General features: G+C 44.0%; 1 protein-coding gene across 1 annotated transcript; it reads left to right on the top strand.

The window, feature by feature from the left end:
- The first annotated feature begins 534 nt into the window (after nucleotides 1-534).
- LOC125515572 (uncharacterized) lies at nucleotides 535-18,589 on the top strand. Its single transcript, XM_087523815.1, has 23 exons — nucleotides 535-712; nucleotides 807-1,071; nucleotides 3,467-3,535; nucleotides 3,633-3,770; nucleotides 3,851-3,968; nucleotides 4,626-4,708; nucleotides 6,603-6,698; nucleotides 7,473-7,641; nucleotides 7,725-7,867; nucleotides 7,985-8,071; nucleotides 8,169-8,354; nucleotides 8,813-8,980; nucleotides 10,989-11,109; nucleotides 11,401-11,470; nucleotides 11,707-11,794; nucleotides 11,910-12,030; nucleotides 16,247-16,440; nucleotides 16,528-16,636; nucleotides 16,736-16,891; nucleotides 17,172-17,274; nucleotides 17,395-17,568; nucleotides 17,898-18,043; nucleotides 18,158-18,589. Exons 1-23 carry the CDS (start codon nucleotides 582-584, stop codon nucleotides 18,349-18,351), a joined length of 3,129 nt encoding a protein of 1,042 aa, XP_087379941.1. The 5' UTR covers nucleotides 535-581; the 3' UTR covers nucleotides 18,352-18,589.
- The last annotated feature ends 4,612 nt before the right edge of the window (nucleotides 18,590-23,201 follow it).

Below are 23,201 nucleotides of genomic sequence, written 5' to 3' on the forward strand. Positions count from 1 at the left end.
CATATTGATAATTATATTTTTCATATGGATCATATGGAAAAATTTATGTGTTATGAAACTAAATAGGAACTTGGAAAAAAATAAAAAGAAGAAAATTGCAGAGCGATACATGGATTGTATAGCTTTCTAGGTAGGAGTTGAATTTGAAGCATAGTCCGGCCGTCTGGCCAGATCGTGCCGTTGTTATGGAGTTTTTTTTTCATGTTATTTCTCGCTATCACACAATGTATTTAGTGGCTTTTATATTGAGTAAGTAAAAATGAGGGTTTTTTTGTAAAACATATTCACGCGTGGGCCACCGGGCGCATCTTAGCCACTGTTACGTTTGTACGCCGTACGTAGGTCTGGATAGAATGAAGGCACCGTATTTAGAACAAGTTTGAGCACCAGTTTTACGTATTTTACAACTTTAGGCACTAAACTGACCATGTAAAAAACAAGTTGAGGCACCTCCACCGGAGGCTCCAGCGTCCCATGCCGTCAGACACTTGGGTCCAAGACAAGTAGACAGGCACTGCCCGTCCCATTAATTTAACAAATCCAAAACCACGCAAGCAAGCGAGCGAATCGCTCAAGAAGAGATGCTGTCCCCGTGCACCCGCAGGATCTCATCTCCACTCCTCGCCTCCCTCTCCCACTCCCGCTTCCACTCCCACCAGCGCGAGTACCGGGGCAGTCCACTCGCCCCTCGTCTCCCTCCTCCTCCTCTCAGGTTCGTTCCTCCGATCGACTTCGATCCCTCTTCCGGCTCCAGCGTCGATCCGCGATTCCGGTCTGGACCCCTCACCGCGCTGAGCTCATTGCAGGTGCTTCCGCGGGAGTCCTCCGCCTGCGGCCGCGGCGGGGGCGGTGGCGACGATGGCCGCGCCCGTCGGGGAGATGGTCTGGGTGCCCGTGCTGGAGGAGGGGGTGTTCCGGTTCGACGCGTCGGAGGAGGCGCGGTCCGCCGCCGGGCCCAGCCTGTCGTTCGTCGAGCCGCGGCGGCGGGAGGAGCCGCGCGAGGGCGGGGATCGTCCCGCGGTCGTGCCGGCGTGCGAGGTGGCGGGGAACGTCCAGAAGGTTGTGATTAAGGTATGCGTGCTTCGCACAGGCAGTGCTACTGTTTTGCGGTGAGTCTCTGGCTGGTGGATGAGAAGCATGTGAGTGATACTGATGCGCGGGTGCGGTATTGATTTTGGCAATGTCGATGCTTACGGACACCGTAGATTTGTTGCGACATAAGATGCTTTTATGTGTTTGATCTGCGGTGTGGTATTGATTTTGTTAATGTCATGCTTAGGGATACTGTAAAATTGTTGCGGGACGATTTATGTGTTCATTTAAATTTGGTCTTTCACCAAAAAAAAGATCCCCTGATCGACAGAACGTTTCGCTACTAATAACACTTGAAAAAGCTGCTTTCAAGGTATTGTCTCTTCGGTGAATCACTCGGGCCCTGATACATTTACACTTTCTTCGAAGGAAGGCTGCTTCCAGGCCCAACCCCTGGCTGTCATCACCCGATCACTTTCTTTTCCACTAAGTGATCACTCAAGGACCTTAGCCAAAGCAGCCAAAGTTTAGCGAAATGTGGGAATTTCAGAATGAAAACCAAATGAGTTGAAATTTTGAATATAAAAAAAGAACCATTCAAAAAATGTTGCTAAATCTTGGAGTTAAACCCAATAACTTCAATAGGCTGCCCACACCGCTTACATTTGGATAGAGATGTCAATTTATTGAGTTGCACTTCTGAGGCTTTTCGTATGTTTACAGCTTGAGCAGCCAAGCTATTTTGAGCGATTTTTTTTTACCAACGAAATTTGCTGAAACTTTGGAATGAAGCCTGGAACCATGGATATTTGATGGTTTTGGCCTTTTGAGGTAAAGAAGCTACACGTTCTTCCCAGAAGGGAAAATAAGCCCGGGTGTTGATTTATGATTTCCCATTGTTTTCTGTTACCCGCTACAAGTACGTCAGTATTAGCAGTTCATGCTACAAAGTCAGCATGCTAGTTATTTAACTACCAGACAAGATAGGTTAGAAACTGATAGACATATACTAGTTACTTTTGGAAACAAGGGGGAAAAAGTTAGGTAAGTCCAAGGAAAAATTCGGTAGTAGCCAATCCTCGAGTGTATCAATTGGAGCTCATCTGCGTTGGATTGCCTTTGCATGTGCCCTTGTCACTGGTCCAACGAGTCCTTCCTTGCTTGGCATGGTGATGTCCGAGGAACCTGGCGCATCATCTCTCTGCTTGGCATGGCGATGTCCGAGGAATCTGGCGACTGGCGTATCATCTCTCCCTTCTTGAAAATTAGTCGGCCTCGACTCTAAAGGCTTATCACCATGACAGGGAGAGAGATCGGTGGCGTTGAACGTGTCGCCCACGGAGTACTTGTCCTTGGGAAGGTCGATTTTGTAGGCATTGTCATTGATGCGTTGAAGGATTTGGGAACGTCCGTCTCCTCTAGGCATAAGCTTGGACTTCCTCTCCTCTGGGAATTGCTCCGGATGAAGGTGTACCCAAACGAGATCACCTGGGTTGAAGATCATCGGACATCGACGCTTGTTAACCTTGGCAGCTTGGCGTTGTACTTGGTTCTCGATGTTGGCCTTGGTGGTCTCATGGAGCTTCTTGATGTACTCGGCTCATTTGCTGGCATCCATACGTGTCCTCTCTCAGAATGGTAGTGGAAGTAGATCGATGGGTGTGAGTGGGTTGAAGCCACACACCACCTCAAATGGACTCTTGCGGGATGTTGAGTGGAGATCGCGATTGTAGGTGGATGCATTTCTTCTTATGCCTTCAAGTTCTTTATCAAAACACGGCGATGTATGGTGGTGCAGTGCTTACGTTGTGAGCAGCGTTTGGTGGTTCTAGTCCTCGACACCATTGGCAGTCGGAAGCCTGTGGTCCACGATGCCATTGACTTGCTTCTCCAAAGTGGAAGAGGCCCAATTTTGGTCTTCTCTACAGTCAGATTCTCTTTTCCTATGGCGGGGCTTTGGTAGGTTTAGTGCGCTTGAGCTTCTGTGGATGTTATCTAGGCCAGGGTTGTTTCGTGGGTCGGTTGGAATGTCTGTCTGCCTGCTGTTTGTCATGGTCTTGTCATGAGTGTTTGATTGTTTGGCCCAGTCTTCGGCTTGAACAGTTGTAGTTCTATTCTTTCCATCAATGTATCGAGGTGCAAGCTTTTGTTTTCTCAAAAAATAAACAAATAATGAACATTTAGTTTGGATAGAAGGTGGTAAGTGAACTTTTTTTAGAGTTTAGGGGTTTCTGCTGAAAAGTTATTGGGGTTTATGCTTTATCTATAAACTCAGCCCATATTTCAGGAGGGCAATGTGCATTATCTCTTAACATAATCATGATGTGTTTACTGCTTTACGCGCTCTAATACCATCTCCTTGCAACTGTAATATTGTTCAAATAATGAACGTATGTAGTTTATATACTAACTTGAATATCCTTTCAACAAGCAGCTTCCTTCTGGGACGTCTTTCTACGGTACAGGAGAAGCTAGTGGTCCACTTGAACGAACTGGGAAACGAGTATGGGCCTTTGATGAACGTATAATTATGTCCCATTCCTGCTTCTTCAACAAATGAAATAATTTCCTCTCATGGTCTCTTGGTATCTTCCCATTAGGTTTTCACTTGGAACACAGATGCATGGGGTTTTGGGCCAGGGACCACTTCATTATATCAATCACACCCTTGGGTGTTGGCTGTCCTCCCTGACGGGAAGGCATTCGGCGTCCTAGCTGACACCACACGACGATGTGAAGTATGTTCCCTGCATTTCTCTGTAGCTTATGTTTTGAACTGATCTGTTTCTCTTAACTTAATTATCGTGTGCTATATCAGATTGACTTGAGACAAGAATGTACTATCAAGTTTTCTGCCCCATCTGCTTACCCTATCATTACTTTTGGACCATATAATTCTCCAGCTGAAGTTATGATGTCATTGTCCCATGCAATAGGTATTTCTCATCTCATAATCAATCTCTTCCCCTACTAAATGTTTATCAGATGTACCTTTCATGTCCAATGTTTTGAACTTTAACATCATACATACTGTATAGAAACTCTGGAGTTGTATATCTCTGCTCTAGTATGAAAGTAGGCGTGTTTTCTATAAAATTTACAATTCCATTTTGACAAGAAAAAGTGTATAAGTTATGGTACTGGTGAGCAAAATATTCAGTTCTAAGTCTTAACTGATTTTGCACTATTAGTTGGCACTTGGCACTGTTAAAATATATTTGAAGAGAGTTATTCTTTAGAGCAATTGAGCCACTGGAAAATCGAAGTGTTGTAGTAGCTCTTTGGTGGGATCATAGTTCTGTATTGTGTCTGCAGTTTGCTCCCAAAAGCCATGCGCTATCTAGCACATTTTTGTTGCTTCATTTTGCTAATTATTAATTACATTTATATCTAATAGGTCATAGCATAACCCAGAATTGGAACTTAGATGTGGATATGTTACTCCCTCCAATTCGATAAATGTTTTGAATGTCATAAGTAGTCAAAGTTTTGAAAGCTTGACTTTGCCTTTGTCCAAAATAATGACATTTAGGGAACCGAGTATTTAACTTGACCTCCACTTAAAAGTATAAATACAAAAATATCCATTGCAGGGACTGTGGCCATGCCCCCAAAATGGTCTCTTGGCTATCATCAATGTCGTTGGAGCTATGATTCTTCTGAGAAAGTACTCAAGGTATTTTTCTTGACAGAGTGGTTGTTTATTTTCTACATGCATTATTTTCTGAAGGAAATACTAGGGGCAACAATTCCTACCCTTCAGTAAGATGAATAAAAGTGTAATAGTTATTACTGTTTAAGTAATGTCCAGTTCACTATCTTGCATGTCGTGCACATGTGAACTAAGAAGCAGCAGGTGGCGCCTGCTGCAAGAGAGTTCAGTGTAGACTCCATATGTGTTGAGGCTATTCTCTGATTGTTAATGCATAAGTATACAAAAATAGGATTTGCCCACATATTATCTATAATGTTTCCATCTCTTGTAAACCCATTGATGATTGATCTAATCTATGATGGTGCATCATTGTTTCGCCAAAAAGGGGAAAACACAAAAAGTTTGTAATCAAGGTTATCCAAAATGCTTAGTACCTCTTTGGTTCGCAGGATTTGTAAAACGCAGGAATAGGAAAAACACAGGAATGGAGTGGCATATCATCTTCAATACTACAGGATTAGTACGGGTGTTTAAAAGTACGCAGGAGAAACATAGGATTCTTCACATGAGGTTGGAATGGATGAAAAATCTCACATTAAAACTGGTACAGATGAATACCAAGGAAAAATTCATACGGATTATAATCCTACGAGCCAAACAACCCAGATAGGGAAAATTCCTATGGACTAGAATCCTCCAGAATTCCTTTAGAAATCCTTTGAATCAAAGAGGCCCTTAGTGGAAAGACCTCAGATGTCGCATGGTGGGTGGGAGGGGGTAAGTGTTATGAAAACAATTACAACTTAGGCAATGTTTAATTGTGGAATATAACCAACCAGATTTTTGTAAGTTCAGATCCTAAAAAACTAGGCTGAACTAAGTGCACCAACAAGCCAAGTCTACAAAGATATGCAATCATACGAAGCTAAGCAATTGAATCACTATCTACACAAGGCAGTTTCACAAGTAAGAATATGAAGATATGCAATGCAAGTAAGTAGAGGAGACAAGGGAGGGAGATGGACGATGTTTGTTACCGAAGTTCAGAGATCCACTGATATCGTACCTTCATTGAGGAGGCTTTCAGGTCACAAAGACCAAGGACACAGAGTCTTAGCCGTCTCTGAATTGAGCTCTTCCCTTGGGATCCAAGCATGTAACAAGGACTGCTCACTATGGCTAGCTTGTTCCTCCACTCAGGAGATGGTGAGCTCCACAACCACTCTCGGGCCTCTTCATAACCTTCTTAGAGAAGATCAGCGAGCTCGCAACCACCAAGCCATCTAGGAGGCAGTGGCCTCCATCTAGGACGCAATCAACGTGGAGGCTATTAGGTGTGACTGTTGGACACACATGAACCTATCCCGACACCGTATGGGACAGTGTTGGCATTTCTGAAATGCACTCTGCAAAAACCAAAGGGCAAACTTGGAGCTACTGAGTTTGAATCTTGGTTTTACTGAGATAAACAACACATCCCACAGAGAAGAGCCTCGGGATCACCGAGAAGAATTCCCCAGAGCAAACTTTGGTTGCCCGCCTCATAACGGAGGTTTAAACCAACTCACTATAGAGGTTAAAACTGCCCTAACAAAAAGGGGCACAACATAACCAAAACTCGGTACCTCAGAGAAAATTCCCAAACCACCGAGTTTGCGGTTCAAACCACCACAACACTTCTGTTTTAAGCGACCTCACCGAGTGGTGCAAGACATAACCACATCTCGGTCCATTTGCTTGGCTTATATTTTTACATTATTTATTTCTGTCAAGAGGTTCAGTTGCGGAGCATAGTTGTCGGATAGTTGGTCCAACTGTCACTACCATAAATAAATGGTCTCATGTTTCTTGAGCACACACACTCTCTCTCTCTGAATGCACTTTCAGGCATTATTTTTTTGTGCTATTTCCACAGGTTATCAGAACTTTTAGAGAGAAAGGCATTCCTTGCGATGTGATTTGGATGGATATTGATTATATGGATGGTTTTAGATGCTTCACATTTGATGGTGTAAGTATTTCCCGTTCAATCATAATTGCTACATGAAAATAGTATGACAAACTGCATTAACTCCCCCTTCATGTTAAATATGCATATTGCTTGAAAATGCCAAATAGGGCATGTAATTTGCGATCTTGTTTGGGTTGATATTAAAAATATGGATGGTTTTAGATGCTTCACAATTGGTAGTGTAAGTACTTCATGTTCTATCATAATTGGTACATGAAAGTAGTGGTGGATCTAAGGGGGGGGGGGGGGGGGCATGGGTGCCATGGCACCCCCTCTGAAATTGCTAAATAGTATAGATGTATCTAGACATGTTTTAGTATATAGGTACATCCATTTTTGGACAAATGGAAGTCAAGTATTTTGGAACGGAGGGAGTAACAACTTAATGCTAATTTATTTGTTTAGATTATGATAAGATTTAGACCTAATTACACTATTTGTAGTGTAAATTTTGACAATTTTTTATTGTGGCACCCCCACCCCCAATTATAAGGTTCTAGGTCCGCCACTGCATGAAAGTAGTATCGGTGAAAACCTGTATTAGCTTCATCTGCATGTTAAAAATACATATTGCTTCAAAATGGCAAATACGGCATGTACTTTGTTCTGCCTAGTGCTGTATGAATTGCCATGGAGCAATCTTTTCATAATGTGAACCAGAGAATGGTATTCTGAGTGCATTTTGACATGTTTTTTCCGTGGCCATTGACTGTCTTTGCGTGATATTTTGTTTGCTTTTGTCTGAGTAATTTGGCATCTTATCATATTTTACAGAACCGTTTTCCTGATCCGAAATCTATGGCTGATGATCTCCATTCCATCGGTTGCAAATCAATCTGGATGCTTGATCCAGGAATCAAGAAAGAGAAGGGTTACTTTGTATATGATAGTGGTTCAGAAACTGATGTTTGGATTAAAAAGGCAGATGGCAGTCCATTCATTGGTACATTTCATGACTTAAATAAGCTCCTTTGGTCATCTTGATGAACTTATCAGTAAAAGATCCCTCATGAACTTTAAATCCAGGCGAGGTATGGCCCGGTGATTGTGTTTTTCCTGATTTTACCTGTGAAAGAACATGCACCTGGTGGGCTAGTTTGGTCAGGGATTTTGTCTCCAATGGCGTTGATGGAATATGGAATGATATGAATGAGCCTGCTGTCTTCAAAGTATATGTTCTATCATAATTCATTCTTTTTGCCATATGCTTAGTCATAGCTCCTTATTTTATATCCTATTATTTCATTTTGTCCCATGTAACCAAAAGTGATGGTGTCAACTTGCAGACAACTACAAAAACAATGCCGGAAAGCAATATACATAGAGGCGATGCAGATATTGGTGGTGTCCAGAATCATTCTTACTATCATAATGTATCATTTTATTCCTTTATCAGTAAAAGTAATGGAATGCAGTCAAATAGTTTGGCTACTTTACGTGTTTTATGCTTTGATCTTTATAAATTTTCAGGTCTATGGAATGCTAATGGCAAGGTCTACATATGAAGGAATGGCGATGGCTAGTACAGACAAACGACCATTTGTTCTTACACGAGCTGGTTTTATAGGAAGCCAGCGTTATGCTGCAACATGGACTGGTGATAATCTGTCAAACTGGGAGCATATGCATATGAGTCTGCCAATGGTTCTTCAATTGGTAAGTGAAATATTTATCCTAGTCCCAATAGTTCCATCTAAAAAATGTACCAAAACCTAGTCCTCTTCCGTCTTTGACAGTATCCCAGTTCACCTTAAATCATGCTCAGTTATTCTAATAAACAAATTAACAATCAAGCAGTCTATGAATTAATTGTGTTGTGAATATAATCTTCTGACCTAAAAGCAACATACAAGTTTTGTTTGTATTACGCTTGAAAACCGTTGTTTCCTGTATTAGTTTAAAAAGTCGGTTCTTTAGTAAATTGTAGTTCTATTTTTATGACAAGTCTGTTTCTTAGTATGTCATTCGTAATCTGTTGCATAAGTAATTGCAGCATTTTTAGTATATTTTTACATGAAAAACTATCACTGTGTCAAACTTACTATTACTGGTGTGATTTTGAGGAGACAGTAGCATACATTTCTAGGAATCTAACTATGCGGTTATCTTGTCAGGGTCTTAGTGGTCAGCCACTGTCAGGTCCTGATATTGGTGGGTTTGCTGGAAATGCCACTCCAAAACTTTTTGGGAGATGGATGGGAGTTGGTGCATTGTTTCCATTTTCACGTGGTCATTCTGAAACTGGAAGCATTGACCATGAGCCATGGTCCTTCGGTGAAGAGGTACTATTTTTTTTTTCTTTTTTGCGAGAGGTACTGTTTTCATGCCTGCGGCCCCCACCAATGCACATAAAGAAGCCTAGATCTCTTTGCATGATGCTTTTCTGCATTTTACTTGCCATGATGTATGAATTGCTAGCGAAGGTATTTTTCTATTAATATCTTTTTGCTTAGTTGACATGCCAGCCTTGTTAAAAAAAATGCCAGATCTATAAGTGAGTTCTCTTGATATTGAGGTACTATACATTTCCTTCAGCAATCCATTTTGTTGGGTCAGTCAATTAGCCACCCATAACCTTAAGTTTTTGATTCGATAATTGATACTCCCTCTGTAAACTAATATAAGAGCGTTTAGATCATTAAAATAGTGGTCTAAACACTCTTATATTAGTTTACGGAGGGAGTATTACATTATGGGGCCAACTTTTTCTTCAGAAAATGGGTTACTGTCTAGGGACTTTTTCTCATTGTGTATGTTGCATACAATCATGGGTCACTAACCTTGTGATCATTTTAATCTTTTTGGGCTTGTTCCATGGAAGTAATAATATGTTTGGACAGTTTTTCAATTTATTTTCTAATAATAGTTAACAAATAATCATGTGTGATTATTAATCTTTTTGGGCTTGTTCCATTGGAGTAATATATGTTAGTTTTAATTTTTTCCAATAATAGTTAACATATAAATCATATGTGATCATTTTACTCTTTTTGGGATTGTTCCATGGAAGTAATAATATGTTTGGACACTTTCCATTTATTTTCCAATAATGGTTAGCATATACTCCCTCCGTCCGGAAATACTTGTCCTAGAAATGGTTGTATCTAGACTTATTTTAGTTATAGATACATTCGCTTTATCCATTTCTAGGACAAGTATTTTCGGACGGAGGGAGTAAATCATATGTGGTCATTTTAATCTTTTTGGGCTTGTTCCATGGAAGTAATAATATGTTTGGACAGTTTACATTTGGCCCTAAAGAACTCCGGCAGAAAGTCCACAGCTTTACCTTTAAACTCTAAAACCATTTAGATCTTAACTACGCTTGTTCCAATCTGGCACAGTTTCGAGCCATCTAGATCTCAACTCCATGGACTAGTGGACCATAAATTACCTAGCTTACACCTCCTAAGTACCACCTAAAGGGTAGCCTTGTCATTTGTCAATGATCCCTAAGGCTATAAATAGCCCCCATGAGCATGTACTCTCATTCACTCTCACATAAATCAACAAGGGAGAGGCACCCCCCTCCAAGGGGACCTTGTAAGTCTTGGAGCTGGGTGTCGGGATCCGAGGGACCTTTTAAGTCTCGGATCATCAAGAGAAGGGGAGCTTCGGAAATGGCTACGTCTACGGACTTCTGACGAGCTAAGCACTTCTATCGTTGCATCTCCTAACGTGGGAGTACGTCATGCCCCACGAGGTAACTGAACCTATTTAAAGAAACATTGATGTGTCAACTTTGTCCGTATACGGCGACCTTTGCATAAGGCCCCCCTACACACCCACACTAGCTTCACTTTGCAAGTACTAACTGTATCACATCATTATAAAATCTTAGTGAAGGGTTAGTCTGAAAGACTAAAAGAGAGTAAACGCCCAAGCCAACACACTCGGCACTAGAGTGACTTACATTAATCGGAGAAATCTTGTCTATTTTGAGCCTTGATATGATGAGAGATCAGCTGAGTATCCTTCAAGAATTTAGCTTTCCAACTCGCAAACTTCGACCTTGGTATGATAAGAGATCAGCTGAAGATCCTTCAAGAATTTAGCTTTCCAGGTTTGCAACTTCAGAGGGTTGTGTATTGGAGTGTCAGGGCAATACTCTTCTCCACTGTGCTATTGTTTGAAGTTGAACAGGTCTCGTGTGTCAGCGTCTGAGAACCTGAACTGAAGTTGACATGCAAGTTACCTTCTTTTGGTTGTCATGTTGATTTTAGCTAATTTAAAGTCAAGCCCCTTCGATTTCTGGCACTGCTAATTTCTAACAGCTCATATATATTTCAGTGTGAGGAAGTTTGTCGTCTTGCGCTGCTAAGACGGTATCGCCTACTGCCACATATCTACACTCTATTTTACCTTTCACATAAGAAGGGTGCTCCAGTTGCTGCTCCACTTTTCTTTGCTGGTAATAATTGCTGTCTCACTGTCCCACTAATGTATCTAAGTAGCGGATACCCATTTTCTAAGTCACATCCTTTGGTTGCTGAACTGCAGAATACGTTTGTTTGGAGAAATCTTTTCTGATTCTAACCAATGCCAGCTATTTGAATTCTGATGCAAAATTAGATATCTAAAAAAATCCACCCTTTGTCTTCTTCCTTACTAAGACTGTCTCATTGGTGGGCTGATAGAAAGTAATCTTGTTAGGATGGATTTATTTTGTGATACTAAATCATATCCCTTGTTTTCCTTGTAGACTCACAAGACCCAGGATTGAGGAAAATAGAGACTTCCTTTCTCCTGGGACCACTTTTAATCTGCGCAAGGTAACGATTTCACGTCAATGTGCTTACAACAAACTTCTTGCTCCTGATTTTCTTCTGTATATGTGCTTGAATGTTATTGTGCCAATGGGCTTGTCTGCAATCTGATTTTGCATTGTTGGCTGTAAAATACTTGATTTTCTGTCATGTGTTATCATGTATACTGAAATAATAGCGAAATAATTTGTATTTTCCGCCTATGCTTTGGTGTGACTTCAGTTGCTCTGGTATTTTGGCAGCACTTCACCTGATAAAGGTGCTCATGAATGTGCACATAAGTTGCCGAAGGGTGTTTGGTCACGTTTTGATTTTGGAGATTCACATCCTGTAAGTTGGTTGGTAAACTTTCATTGTGCTGTTTTTTTAGGAATCTTTCATTGTGCTGTCATGAGTGCTAGTCTGGAGCTGAACTGATTTTAGTTACAATTGAATGATTATACAGGATCTGCCGGTGATGTATTTACAGGGTGGAGCCATACTTCCTGTAGGCCGTCCTATTAAGCATGTTGGTGAAGCAAGTTTAGATGATGATTTATCACTAATTGTTTCACTAGATGAAAATGGTATGTACTACACACATCATGCATGTTGTTCCTTTAAGTTTTGTCTGGAACGATTTATTTTTTTGGTTTGTTGCGCATCGGAGATTGGTTATGTTTAAGGGAAAATCTAAGTGGGGCATGTTCCCACTTAGTCTACATAGCTAGTGGCCTTACTTTGGTTAAGTCTGTCCTTGTCGCTATGCCTCTCCATCAGCTGGTGGTTCTAGAGCTCAACAAGAAGGCTCAGAAGATCGACAAGATCCTTCGGGGCTTTCTTTGGGCGGGCAGGAGGGCCGTAGTGGGCGGTCACTACCATGTCGATTGTGTCGACCCCTATGGCTTGGGGGTTTCGGTGTTTCGGATCTAGGTAGGATGGCAATCATTCTTAGGGTTCGTTGGTTGTGGAGGATGTGCACTGACCCCATCCGTCCTTGGAGGGGCCCCGACATGCAATTCTCTCGAGAAGAGCACGCGGTGTTTGCTGCATCCACCAGGATGGTAGTTGGCAACAGAGCCTCAACCTTATTCTGGGAGGATCACTGGCTTGATGGCTGCGCTATTTGAGATTGCGCCTGAGCTATTGCTTCTAGTCTTTGGGCGCATCTGAAAGCGGTGGACCATCCAGGATGCCTTGGTAGACCGCCGATGGATCTCTCACATCAGGGGTGCCTTAGCCCTATTGCCTTAGGGCATCTCTAACCGATCCCCAATAACCGAAAAAGGTTTTTTTTGCCAAAAAAGAACCGATCCCCAATAAAGCGTTAGAGGAGGAAAAATCTGGTTTTCCTTCTCTAACCAGGAACTAACCGAACCCCTAAAATCGTTAGTGGAGTAAAAAAATTACTCCATGGTGGCCGCGACTCTTAAATATTCTCGACCAGCCGGCCATGGAGTAAAAATTCTCCACCCCATTCCGCCTCACCTCCCACTGCCCCCGCCGTCCAATCCATGCCGGAGCGCACGCACCTCACCCACATCCACTCTGCAACCGATAATGGCCAGATCCAGCCGCCGCCAACCCATTCCCAACATGAATCCATGCCGCCACAAGTGTCGCCGTGCCGACACTTCCTCCTGCGCCGATGTATCCCGTATCCCCCATCTGCTATCCAAAATACATAGGCGTGCGACAATGCCGGTAGGGGACATGGTTCGCAGAGGTCACCGGCCGTGACACCCACAAGCGGATTTTGGATTGGCTCCTTCCACTCCACAGTGCGCATAGCACGTGAGTACGACATCATGTTAGTCCGCCTCCACTGTGCCAACGCCCGGTGCAACTTCCCCCACGGCCTGCCGCGGTTGGAGCCGGTCGACCCTCGGGTGCCACTGCACAGGAGATGCGGGATGACCGGGAGGTCCGCGAGCGTGTCGAGGCGGAGCAAGCCAGCAAGGCCTACATGGTGGAGCTTCGCCGCCACTGCTCTGTGATGAGCACAAGTCACTAGATCAGGATCCGGGCATCGCCACTGCCGCGACAGAGAATGAGCCCGAGCCCTCCATTGCTACACCCCTCGTCGTCCAGACGACCAAGAGACATAGCCACTATCGTCGCTATGAAGCTAACCATGTGAACCATCACCCAGGGCACCCAACCATGGTAGGAGTGGAAAACCTCCTCCATTCCTAGCTCGGCATCAGACATCAGGTCTGGGGCGCCTCCACGGTAGGAAGCGCCCCCACCCGCCTCACCAGCCAATCTTGGTGGACTGGGGGCATACAACCCAATGACTGCCGACGGCCGTCGCCAAGCAAGCTCGAACGCCACCATGCCTGTGGCCGCCGGCGCCAATCCGTCCAACGACACGACAACGCATGGAAAGACCAACTCGGATTGACACCACCAACATGCAACAGACAAGAGCACAACGCGAAGGCAACCAACCCGGACAAAGTCGGCCCTTGAATCCGCGCGCTGCCGGACGTCACCCAGCACCACGAACCAGATCTACGCCGCCCACCGAAGACGCCAACGACCTGGATCGCGCCGCTGCCAAACCACAACAACCACACCGCCCGAAGGATCCTGGCCCGAAGGATCCCGGCACGTCGTCACCGACTGCCACCCGGACCGAGCCCACCTTCGCCTACTCGGAAAGGAAGCCCCGACTCGCCTTGGGCCTAGATCTGGCCCACTAAAGCACGAACCCTAGGTCAAAACCACCTTCGTTCTGTGAACAGCCTGCGCGCCGCCGGCTCGGACCAAGGAGAAGGACACCACCACCGTCCGCACCCCTCCGCCGAACACCTGCAACCGACGAATCGATGCAACCACTATGACTCAATAGAATCAGATCGGGGCAGAGCTGCCGCCACGGACGAGCGCTCCACCACGACCCAGCCTATCGCCAGACAGGCCGGTGCAGCCGCCGTGCCACTACCATCCCCGTCGCCATGACGCAAGATGGCTGCCACATGAGCCCAGCACCCATGCCCAAGCCAGCCGTCGCGAGGGGAAAGATGCCCCGCCGCCATCCACTGTGAAGGGCTTTGCCCTGGTGGCCCCGTTCGGCTGTGACGGCGCCGCTACCCGCGGGGGGCCTACGCACGGGCTAGGGTTGGGGATGCATACTCACCGGCGGTATGGGTGGAAGATTTTGGCCAATATACTTCCAAGAGCTGCTATGATGTAGTATTTCATGGAGGGTCGATTCGAGCTCTTGGAAGCTTGACTGGAAGACTAGGGCTCCCGTGGAGTCAAGTTCTTCGTGTGGCCAGCTTGCCAGGATAGTTGCTACATCATTGAGCGGCTTGCGTGCTCTGCGATCAGTCGGGTGAGGCGATGGCCCATTTCCTCACTAGTTGCTCCTTTTCGTGGACAGTGTGGCACGAGGTGCACTCCTAGATCTAATCGACCCCTCCCCCCCCCTCGTTCTGGAAAGTCAACGGCTATAGTCCAGGTGGTCGGTGCATCTGAAGCATCACAACACTATCATCTTCGTCAACGCCCAAGCAATAGGCTGCAGCAAATGTGAGGGTTCTCGTGGCTTTGCTTTCGATGGTGGTGGCGTTTAGCGGCATCGTGTTATAAACTCCGGGCATTGCCCTTCTTAGGGCTTGTACAAACTCTTCTTTCTACCAATGCATCAAAACTCAAGGCTTTTGCGTATTCTAGAAAAAAAAACCTCCCACTTTCTCTTTGTGAAGATCATATCTAGTTACATATAGTAATCTGCAGATACTCGTGTATTTTTCTGGGATAAACTAGCAAAAGAGCCTGTGCGTTGCAACGGGAGAAAAACATAACACACGCTCTTAACCCAACAACCATCACTCAAGACCACAATAGGTCCACCCCCTTCATTTTAGCGAGGCATCATATTGTGTTGCCGCTTATCCTCCTTCTCACCCTCGCCGGCGGTGGCCTCAGTGTTCACACAAACCAAAACGTGTTTGAATGTGGTTAATCCTAAGGCGTCTCTCTCTCTCTCGCTTTCTCTCTCTCGTCATGAGAAACCTGTTGTTTTCCCGTACGACGTTTGTCAGAGGTATGCATGTGTAGTTATCGATGTTTTCTTTTCCCTATATGGTTATAGTGGGCGTTTATTTGCAATCCGGATCGCCGCCGGTACGAAAGAAAAATGGATCACGCGCTATAGATTATAAGTTTGCTTCCAAAACAACATTTTAAAAATATTTAACAAGTAAAATTAACATCATATTCAGATTCCACACATTTTTCTAATCAAATTTCATATATAACATGTTAAAATCGGAGTTACGGTTTAAAAGATACGGATAATTTAGAAAATCATTTGTTTGACTTAAATATCTTCTTAACAGGTAAAAATAATCTCATATTCATATTCTACATATTTTTCTAATCAAATTTCATATAAAACATGTTCAAATCGGAGTTATGGTTTAAAAGATATGGATGATTTAGAAAAGCATTTGTTTGACTTAAATATGATCCGCGGATGAATTACCTAAAAGGTCAGGGGGTTTTCATAAAAATGTAAAATAACGGTTCAGGTGTGACTTAAGTCCGGACTGCGGGTTGATTTTAAGAAAACACAGTTTTTTTTTTGCAAGACGGACCGGCAGAACCAATCCATGCTTTATTATTAGGTATAGATAATCGAATATGCTGTCAATCTATTTAATTTGTATTTCCATCATCTCTTATGTGTTGCTGCATTGGTTAGCCCATTTTCTGCGTTCAAGCGACTGATTTAAAACATGGTCATACTGAATGATTCACCCTGCTTTGCACCATGACTGACTTGTTTTATAGGTAAAGCTGAAGGTGTCCTATTCGAAGATGCTGGGGATGGGTACGGGTTCACACAGGGGAACTACCTTTTGACATATTATGTTGCCCAAGTCCACTCATCAGTGGTTTCTGTGAAAGTTCTGAAAACCGAAGGATCCTGGAACAGACCAAAACGTAACTTAAACATAAGTATATTACTTGGTGGAGGTGCTATGGTATGTCTATTGACTTGTTTCTTATTTCTCACTTGATAAATAAACAAATGTTGGCTGTAGGGTTTTAATGACTTCTTGCGAACTCAGATAAGTTCACATGGTGTCGATGGCGAAGAACTACATATTACGATGCCTTCGGGGTCTGAAGTGTCCAGCTTAGTCGCAACAAGTGAACTTGAGCTCAAGAAACGTTTGGGTATCGATCCCACTATTTTGCCATGGATATAATGTTTTAGATCTAGAAGGGCTTATGTCTGAACTTGTCTTATATTGCTATCTTGTGATGATCGTGCAGAGATGATTTCGCCTATACCTGATATAGATGAACCGTCAGGACAGGAAGGTGCTGAACTCTCAAAAATACCTATTGATTTGAAGAGCGGGGACTGGCTGCTTAAGGTTGTACCATGGATTGGTGGTCGTATTATTTCGATGACACATCTTCCTACTGGTATGGTTCACCTCTATTATATTATTAATGTGCTCAGGCCAGGTTTACAATCTCATTGTTACTGATAGGATGTATATGCGGTCAAATAGAGATTGCCCTGAATTGCTGTTGACCAGTACATCTGTTGCAAAAGAGTAGTTTAAGGTTATTCTGAGATGCTTCAACATTTGAGTAATGTTCTTGCAGTCCTAGTATGCCATTGATGATTGCGAATGGATTCTACATTGACCCAAGTCTTGTTATTGTTAACTTACGTATGGTTTATGCTTGATCACTACAGATTCCCAGTGGCTTCATAGCAGGATTGAAATAAATGGTTATGAAGAATACAGTGGGACTGAATATAGGTCTGCTGGGTGCACAGAAGAGTACACAGTCGTTAGGTAAAATAAAACATCATTTAGACTGTTTCTTACTTCTGTTTGATGCTCTTTGACTTGTGGGTGAATAGTTGTGTAGCTCCACTTTTGGCAACAAAATAACTGTTAGTTGAAAAAATACAGGAGGTATCTTGAGCAATCAGGAGAGGAGGAATCTATTTGTTTGGAAGGTGATATTGGGGGTGGTCTTGTTCTTCAGCGCCACATATCCATTTTGAAAGACAACCCAAAGATTGTTCAGATTAACTCTAGCATTCAAGCAAGAAGTGTTGGAGCTGGCTCTGGTGGGTTTTCGAGGTGAGTGCTAAGTTTTATAAAAAAGTAATGTTTGTAATCCTTGATCAGGAATTGTGCAGCTGCGACTTATTAATTACACAATACAGAACGCTCATGTGAATGCCCACACAGATTGCATTGGTGCCACAAAACAAAATGCTTTCAGATTCTATTAAATCTTAGATTTGCTGGCATATGTTCTTTTTCTCCTGGGTATGCTTTGTTCTACCGTTCGGCAAGTTTTATAATTATTCCGATCCAACTTGAGTTAAAATTTTAGGCAGAGGTATCTTTGATTATTCAGAGTGAAATAGTATCTCGGAAAACTGAAGTATGTTCCTCCTGTGAAGGTTGGTATGTTTGCGAGTTCATCCTACTTTCACCCTTCTGCACCCAACTGAGGTGGTTGTTGCTTTTACGGCCATCAATGGCTCAAAGCAAGAGTTCTCTCCAGAATCTGGAGAAGTGACATTAGAGGGAGACCTCCGGCCAAACGGTAAATTAAGCTGTCCAAAGTTCTGAGGTTATTTAACTGATCAGCATTTTTTGCCCTTGATTTGGTTACTTTTCTGAGATTATTTGTTTCATTTGTTATCTTGTAAACTACCAGGGGAATGGATGCTAGTGGACAAATGTGTAGGGGTGAGCTTGGTAAATACTTTTGATCCCAGTCAGGTTAGCAAATGCTTGGTACATTGGGGAACAGGTGATTTGAACATGGAGCTTTGGTCGGAGGAAAGGCCAGTTTCCAAGGACACGCCGTTGACAATTTGCCACCAGTACGAGCTGAGACAAACATGCTAAACCTTGCATTGGGATTTTCAGCATGCATCTTTCTTTGGTGTGTCGGCGTCACCTAGCACCCATGTGTTTAGAACTACTACTACTGGACATCATTGTCGAACCAATGTTTTAAAACTACTGGGCAACATTGTCAAGGTTGGAATTTTCGGACAAAGTGCGCTCTGGTGATGAAACCTAGCTTGTTCATCATTAATAAAGTATAATAAAGTAGAGGCTGCGATCTCACTTGTTTTCTTCCTCTTCAATAGCACAGTGGCCCATTGGATCATTTTAGAGCATCTCTCAAATAAATCATCCCAGTAGGTTCAACATCATTTGAAATCCATACTTTATGAAATTTAATTCAAATATAACTACAACAAATGATGCATATATGGATTGCATAACAATTTCATCGTCGTGGAAAAACAACTCAACAAGGGAGCTTATGTGCACAATATACATGTTCAATCACAATGACTTTTAACAAACTGAATATATTACTCAAAGATAAGGAAAACCGGATCGAAAACCTTAACAAATTGACCTCGTTTATAAGGAAAACCGGGCCGAAAACCGTACAAGGCACGGCCTAGCTGACAGATATAAGACCATAATCATGAGAGATACAGGTAGATGTGGGGTGTCGTCAAGAGATCACAATATCAGGACTTTGCAAACAGCCAAACGCATTGGCGGGTATATCGGCCCCATGGCACAACTGAGGAGCATCCACAATCAACGAGTGTCATCCCAGACATGAACCTTGACTGGGACTCCGCCACAGAAAAACGGAACGAATTGAAAGGCATCTTGCGCCATCCTTGAGCAAAGATGAGCCGAGACAACTCCAAGAGCACCAAGCTCGCCGCAACACAACGGTAACCATGAGAGGGTCTTGAGCAACCATTACCAACCTGAGCCGCACGAGAACACCACCACCGTAGACGAATAGCTCCAATCACCCGAGACCATCCATGATGTCTCAAGGCTATTGGTGCAGCCGAAGGGCAACGAGCGATCGAGTCCACACCCGGACGAAGAGTCACACGCAGCCGAGTCTACATCACAGCAGTGGCACCGCCGGCGAAGCCGAAGGGCATCAAGGAGCCGAGTCTACACCCGGATCGCTTCTCCGAGCAGACCAGCGCAAGCCGACCGCGCCACCACCACCGTCCAACCCGCAGTGAGCAGCCACCACACAATCCACCAACACTACAGGAATCCAGTACTTTGCCGTCTGCCATGGCGGGCAGCAAAGGCAGGGACGGCTGACGGCAAAGCACTTTGCCGTCCGCGGCGGACGGCAAACAGTGACGGCAAAGATATGGTCGACAAACAGGTCCTTCACCGTCTGCTTTTTATGGCGGACGGCAAAGAGCCCTTTGCCTACAGCGGCTGACGGCAAAGAGGGAGGACGAAAAAATGTTGCACGTCCGCCAGCGTTACTCCGTTAGGCGGCTAACGGCGGCCTTTGCCGTCCGCCAGCGGACGGCAAATTTGAGCGCCTCTTTGCCGTCCGCCAGACGACGTCAGCTATACGTCAGCGCCCGCTCTTTTTTGCCGTCCGCCCGGCGGACGGCAAAGGCAAAGTCTTTGCCATCAGCTTTGCTTTGCCGTCTGCCACCGACGGCAAAGGGGTCTTTGCCGTCTGCCGCGGACGGCAAAGAGCCTGCACTGCCTCTTTTTTGTTCTGTTTTTCTTATATCCAACAATTATCACAACAAATATTTCACAACACATATATATCCATCACATAAATATCCAGCACATATATATCCAACATAATAAATATCCAGCACATATATATCCATCCATACATACATAGTAGGTTGCACATAGTTCCATCGATCCATACATATTACAATATGCAAAGTTTCATCATAGCAAGCGAGTAGAATACAAGAAGTGCATCAAATGAAAAAACAGGAAAAAGCAAGCAATCCATCATAGGAAGCTGGCTTCCGTGAAGTGAATGAAACCTGCAAAATGACAAATAAGAAAGTTAGAAAAAGAAGACTAGAAGAAGAATTAGACTAGAAGAAAAAGAATAGAAGAAGAAGAAGACTAGAAGAAGAAGTATATGCCATATATTAGCTAACTTAGGTGAAATGTATCGTTTATGAGCTAACCTAGGTGAAATGGGTAGTTTATGAGCTATCCTAGGTGAAATGGATCATTTTGGAGCTAAGTTAGGTGAAATGGGTCGTTTATGAGCAAACCTAGGTGAAATGGGTTGTTTATGAGCAAACCTAGGTGAAATGGGTCGTTTATGAGCAAACCTAGGTGAAATGAGTCATTTATGAGCAAACCTAGGTGAAATGGGTCGTTTATGAGCTAAGTTAGGTGAAATGAGTCGTTTATGAGCAAACCTAGGTGAAATGGGTCGTTTATGAGCTAACCTAGGTGAAATAGGTTGTTTATGAGCTAACCTAGGTGAAATGGGTCATTTATGAGCTAACCTAGGTCAAATGGGTCGTTTATGAGGTAACCTAGGTGAAATGGGTCATTTATGAGCTAACCTAGGTGAAATTAATCATTTTGGAGCTAACTTAGTTGAAATGGGTCGTTTATGAGCTAACTAAGGTGAAATGCCACGTTTTTGAGCTAACTAAGGTAAAATGGATCGTTTTTGAGCTAACTTAGGTGAAATGGGTCATTTTGGAGCTAACCTAGGTGAAATGGGTCATTTTGGAGCTAACCTAGGTGAAATGGGTCATTTTAAAGCTAACGTAGGTAAAATGGATCATTTAGGAGCTAATCTACGTAAAATGGGTCATTTTAGAGCTAAGTTGGATAAATTGGATCACTTGTAAGTTAACTAAGGTAAAATGAGTCATTTTAGAGCTAACTTAGGTAGAATGGATGGTTTATGAGGTCAGTAAGCTTATTAAGTTATTTTGGAGGAAAAGAAGCTAACTCTAGGTCATTATGGTAAGCATATTGGAGGAAATAAAGCTAAGTCTAGGTCTTTATGCATTTGTTAAGCAAAACACTAGAGAAACTTACCGTGATCACGGAGGTGTAGGAGCGGGCTGGCTCGCACCGGTAGCTGGAGAAGGAGCGGGCTGGCTCGCGCCGGTAGCTGGAGAAGGATCGTGCGATGCGTTTCTGGAGTTAAGCTGCACCAAAGATCATTTCCAATGTCTCGTTAGCATTATGACACTCAAATGTTAAGACTAGCAAGTAATGTCCATTCAAATTAAACTCACCGTGCTCCTAGGAGCAATCACTGGCATCGGCGGAGCGGTCTGACCGGACTTCTTGCACACAGACTGCACATTTGGTTTTCACAACAGAGTCATACTAGTTAGTAATGAGACTCAAATGTTAAGACTAGCAAGTAATCTGCAGAAGAAACTTACCACAAGGAGCTCGTACATGGACCTTGCCTGCATGTCATTCCGTGCCCTCTCCTGCTCCAACATCTTTGTCGTCTTCTCCTCCAACTCCCGCTGCCTCTCCGCTGCCTCCGCCAGAAGTTTCTCCGTTCTATCTCTCTCACTCTGTATAGCAGCCTGCAGCACCACTCACATGACCATTTGTAATCATTGATGGAAGCGCACACAATGTAATGGAGAAAGATAGCTGAGTACGTATAACTAACCTTGAAGGCGAGTTGGACTGGCCGTTCACGAGGCCTTATCTTAGAAGCGGAGCTCGACTGGCGCGCCTTGATCTCCGGGAGAGTGCTAGGACAACAGATAAGTCCATCTCCCATGGCTATGGAACCATGGGACCTCCCGCCACCAGATATCATCAGCAGCTCTGTATCAATGGGACCCTGGCTCGGGTTAAAGTCCTCCCCTTTCCTCGCCTTCCCCTGATCTCTATATTGCACGAGCTTGTCGTGGGCGGAGATGTTGGTGAAGTTCTTTGGATCATCGAGGTCAGACGCGGAGAATGCCTTGACTTTCTTGTAAGGGCCAGTGTGGGCCATGGTATACAGGTCGTACACCTCTGGCACCTTATCCGCCTTATTGTAGCGTGCCTGAAAGAGAGAAACAAAGTAAATTAGTAATTAAAGGGCTAAAGCTAGCATGATGAATGAATTGCATGAATCATGAAGCAAACCACATACCCAGTTCCGCCCGTACTGAAATAAGTTGGAGCTGCCTTGGTGGTGTGGCACACCTTCCATTTGGGCACGTTTATCCTTGGCCTCTTTGTGGGTGGCCAGCCATTCTTTTGAGCACCACGCACTGACCAACACCTCCCAACAATCCATCCAATCCGCACACCATCTCGAAGGGGCCTAAGTTAGCAAATAGAAACTTGAGCGCTACGGCTATGAATTACTAAATGAAGGAAGTAAGTACAAGGCCTTAAGAATTACCTTCATGTACTTCTCCTTACTCAAGAACTTATCGCGGCACTCCTGCTTGGGCTTCTTGATACCACGCCCGGCGTAGTAGTCTCGAACAGCCTGCACCCGAACCTCATGCCGTAAGTTCTGAAGTAGGCGCTTGCACTCCTTGTGGATAACATGATCCGCCTCCTCCTCGTATCCCTCCTCACACCTGTAGAATGTCTGCAATCAAATGAGACAATATTGATTAGTACAATTAATAACTAGCTAGTTGAAGATTTTTAATTGTGTAAAGGAGCAATTACCCAGAACTTTCTGATCACGACATCTGCCCTCGTCTTGCACAAGACACCGTCGATAATCTCACCCGGCGGGGACGGGGCAGCCAAGTAGTGCTCCCAAGTCAATCTAACCTCTGGAAGCCGACCCTCACCAGGCAACGTGACAAACCCCGGGAAGTTTTGCCGAATCAGAACTCCAAGGACGGAGTTGGGCCGGCGGACACTTTCATGGTGGTCCCAACCCCTGCAGCATGACAAGGCCAACACATCAGTTATTTGAA

This window comes from Triticum urartu, chromosome 1A (assembly GCF_056163025.1).
Source record: "Triticum urartu cultivar PI428250 chromosome 1A, HENAU_Tu73, whole genome shotgun sequence".
NCBI lineage: Eukaryota > Viridiplantae > Streptophyta > Magnoliopsida > Poales > Poaceae > Triticum > Triticum urartu.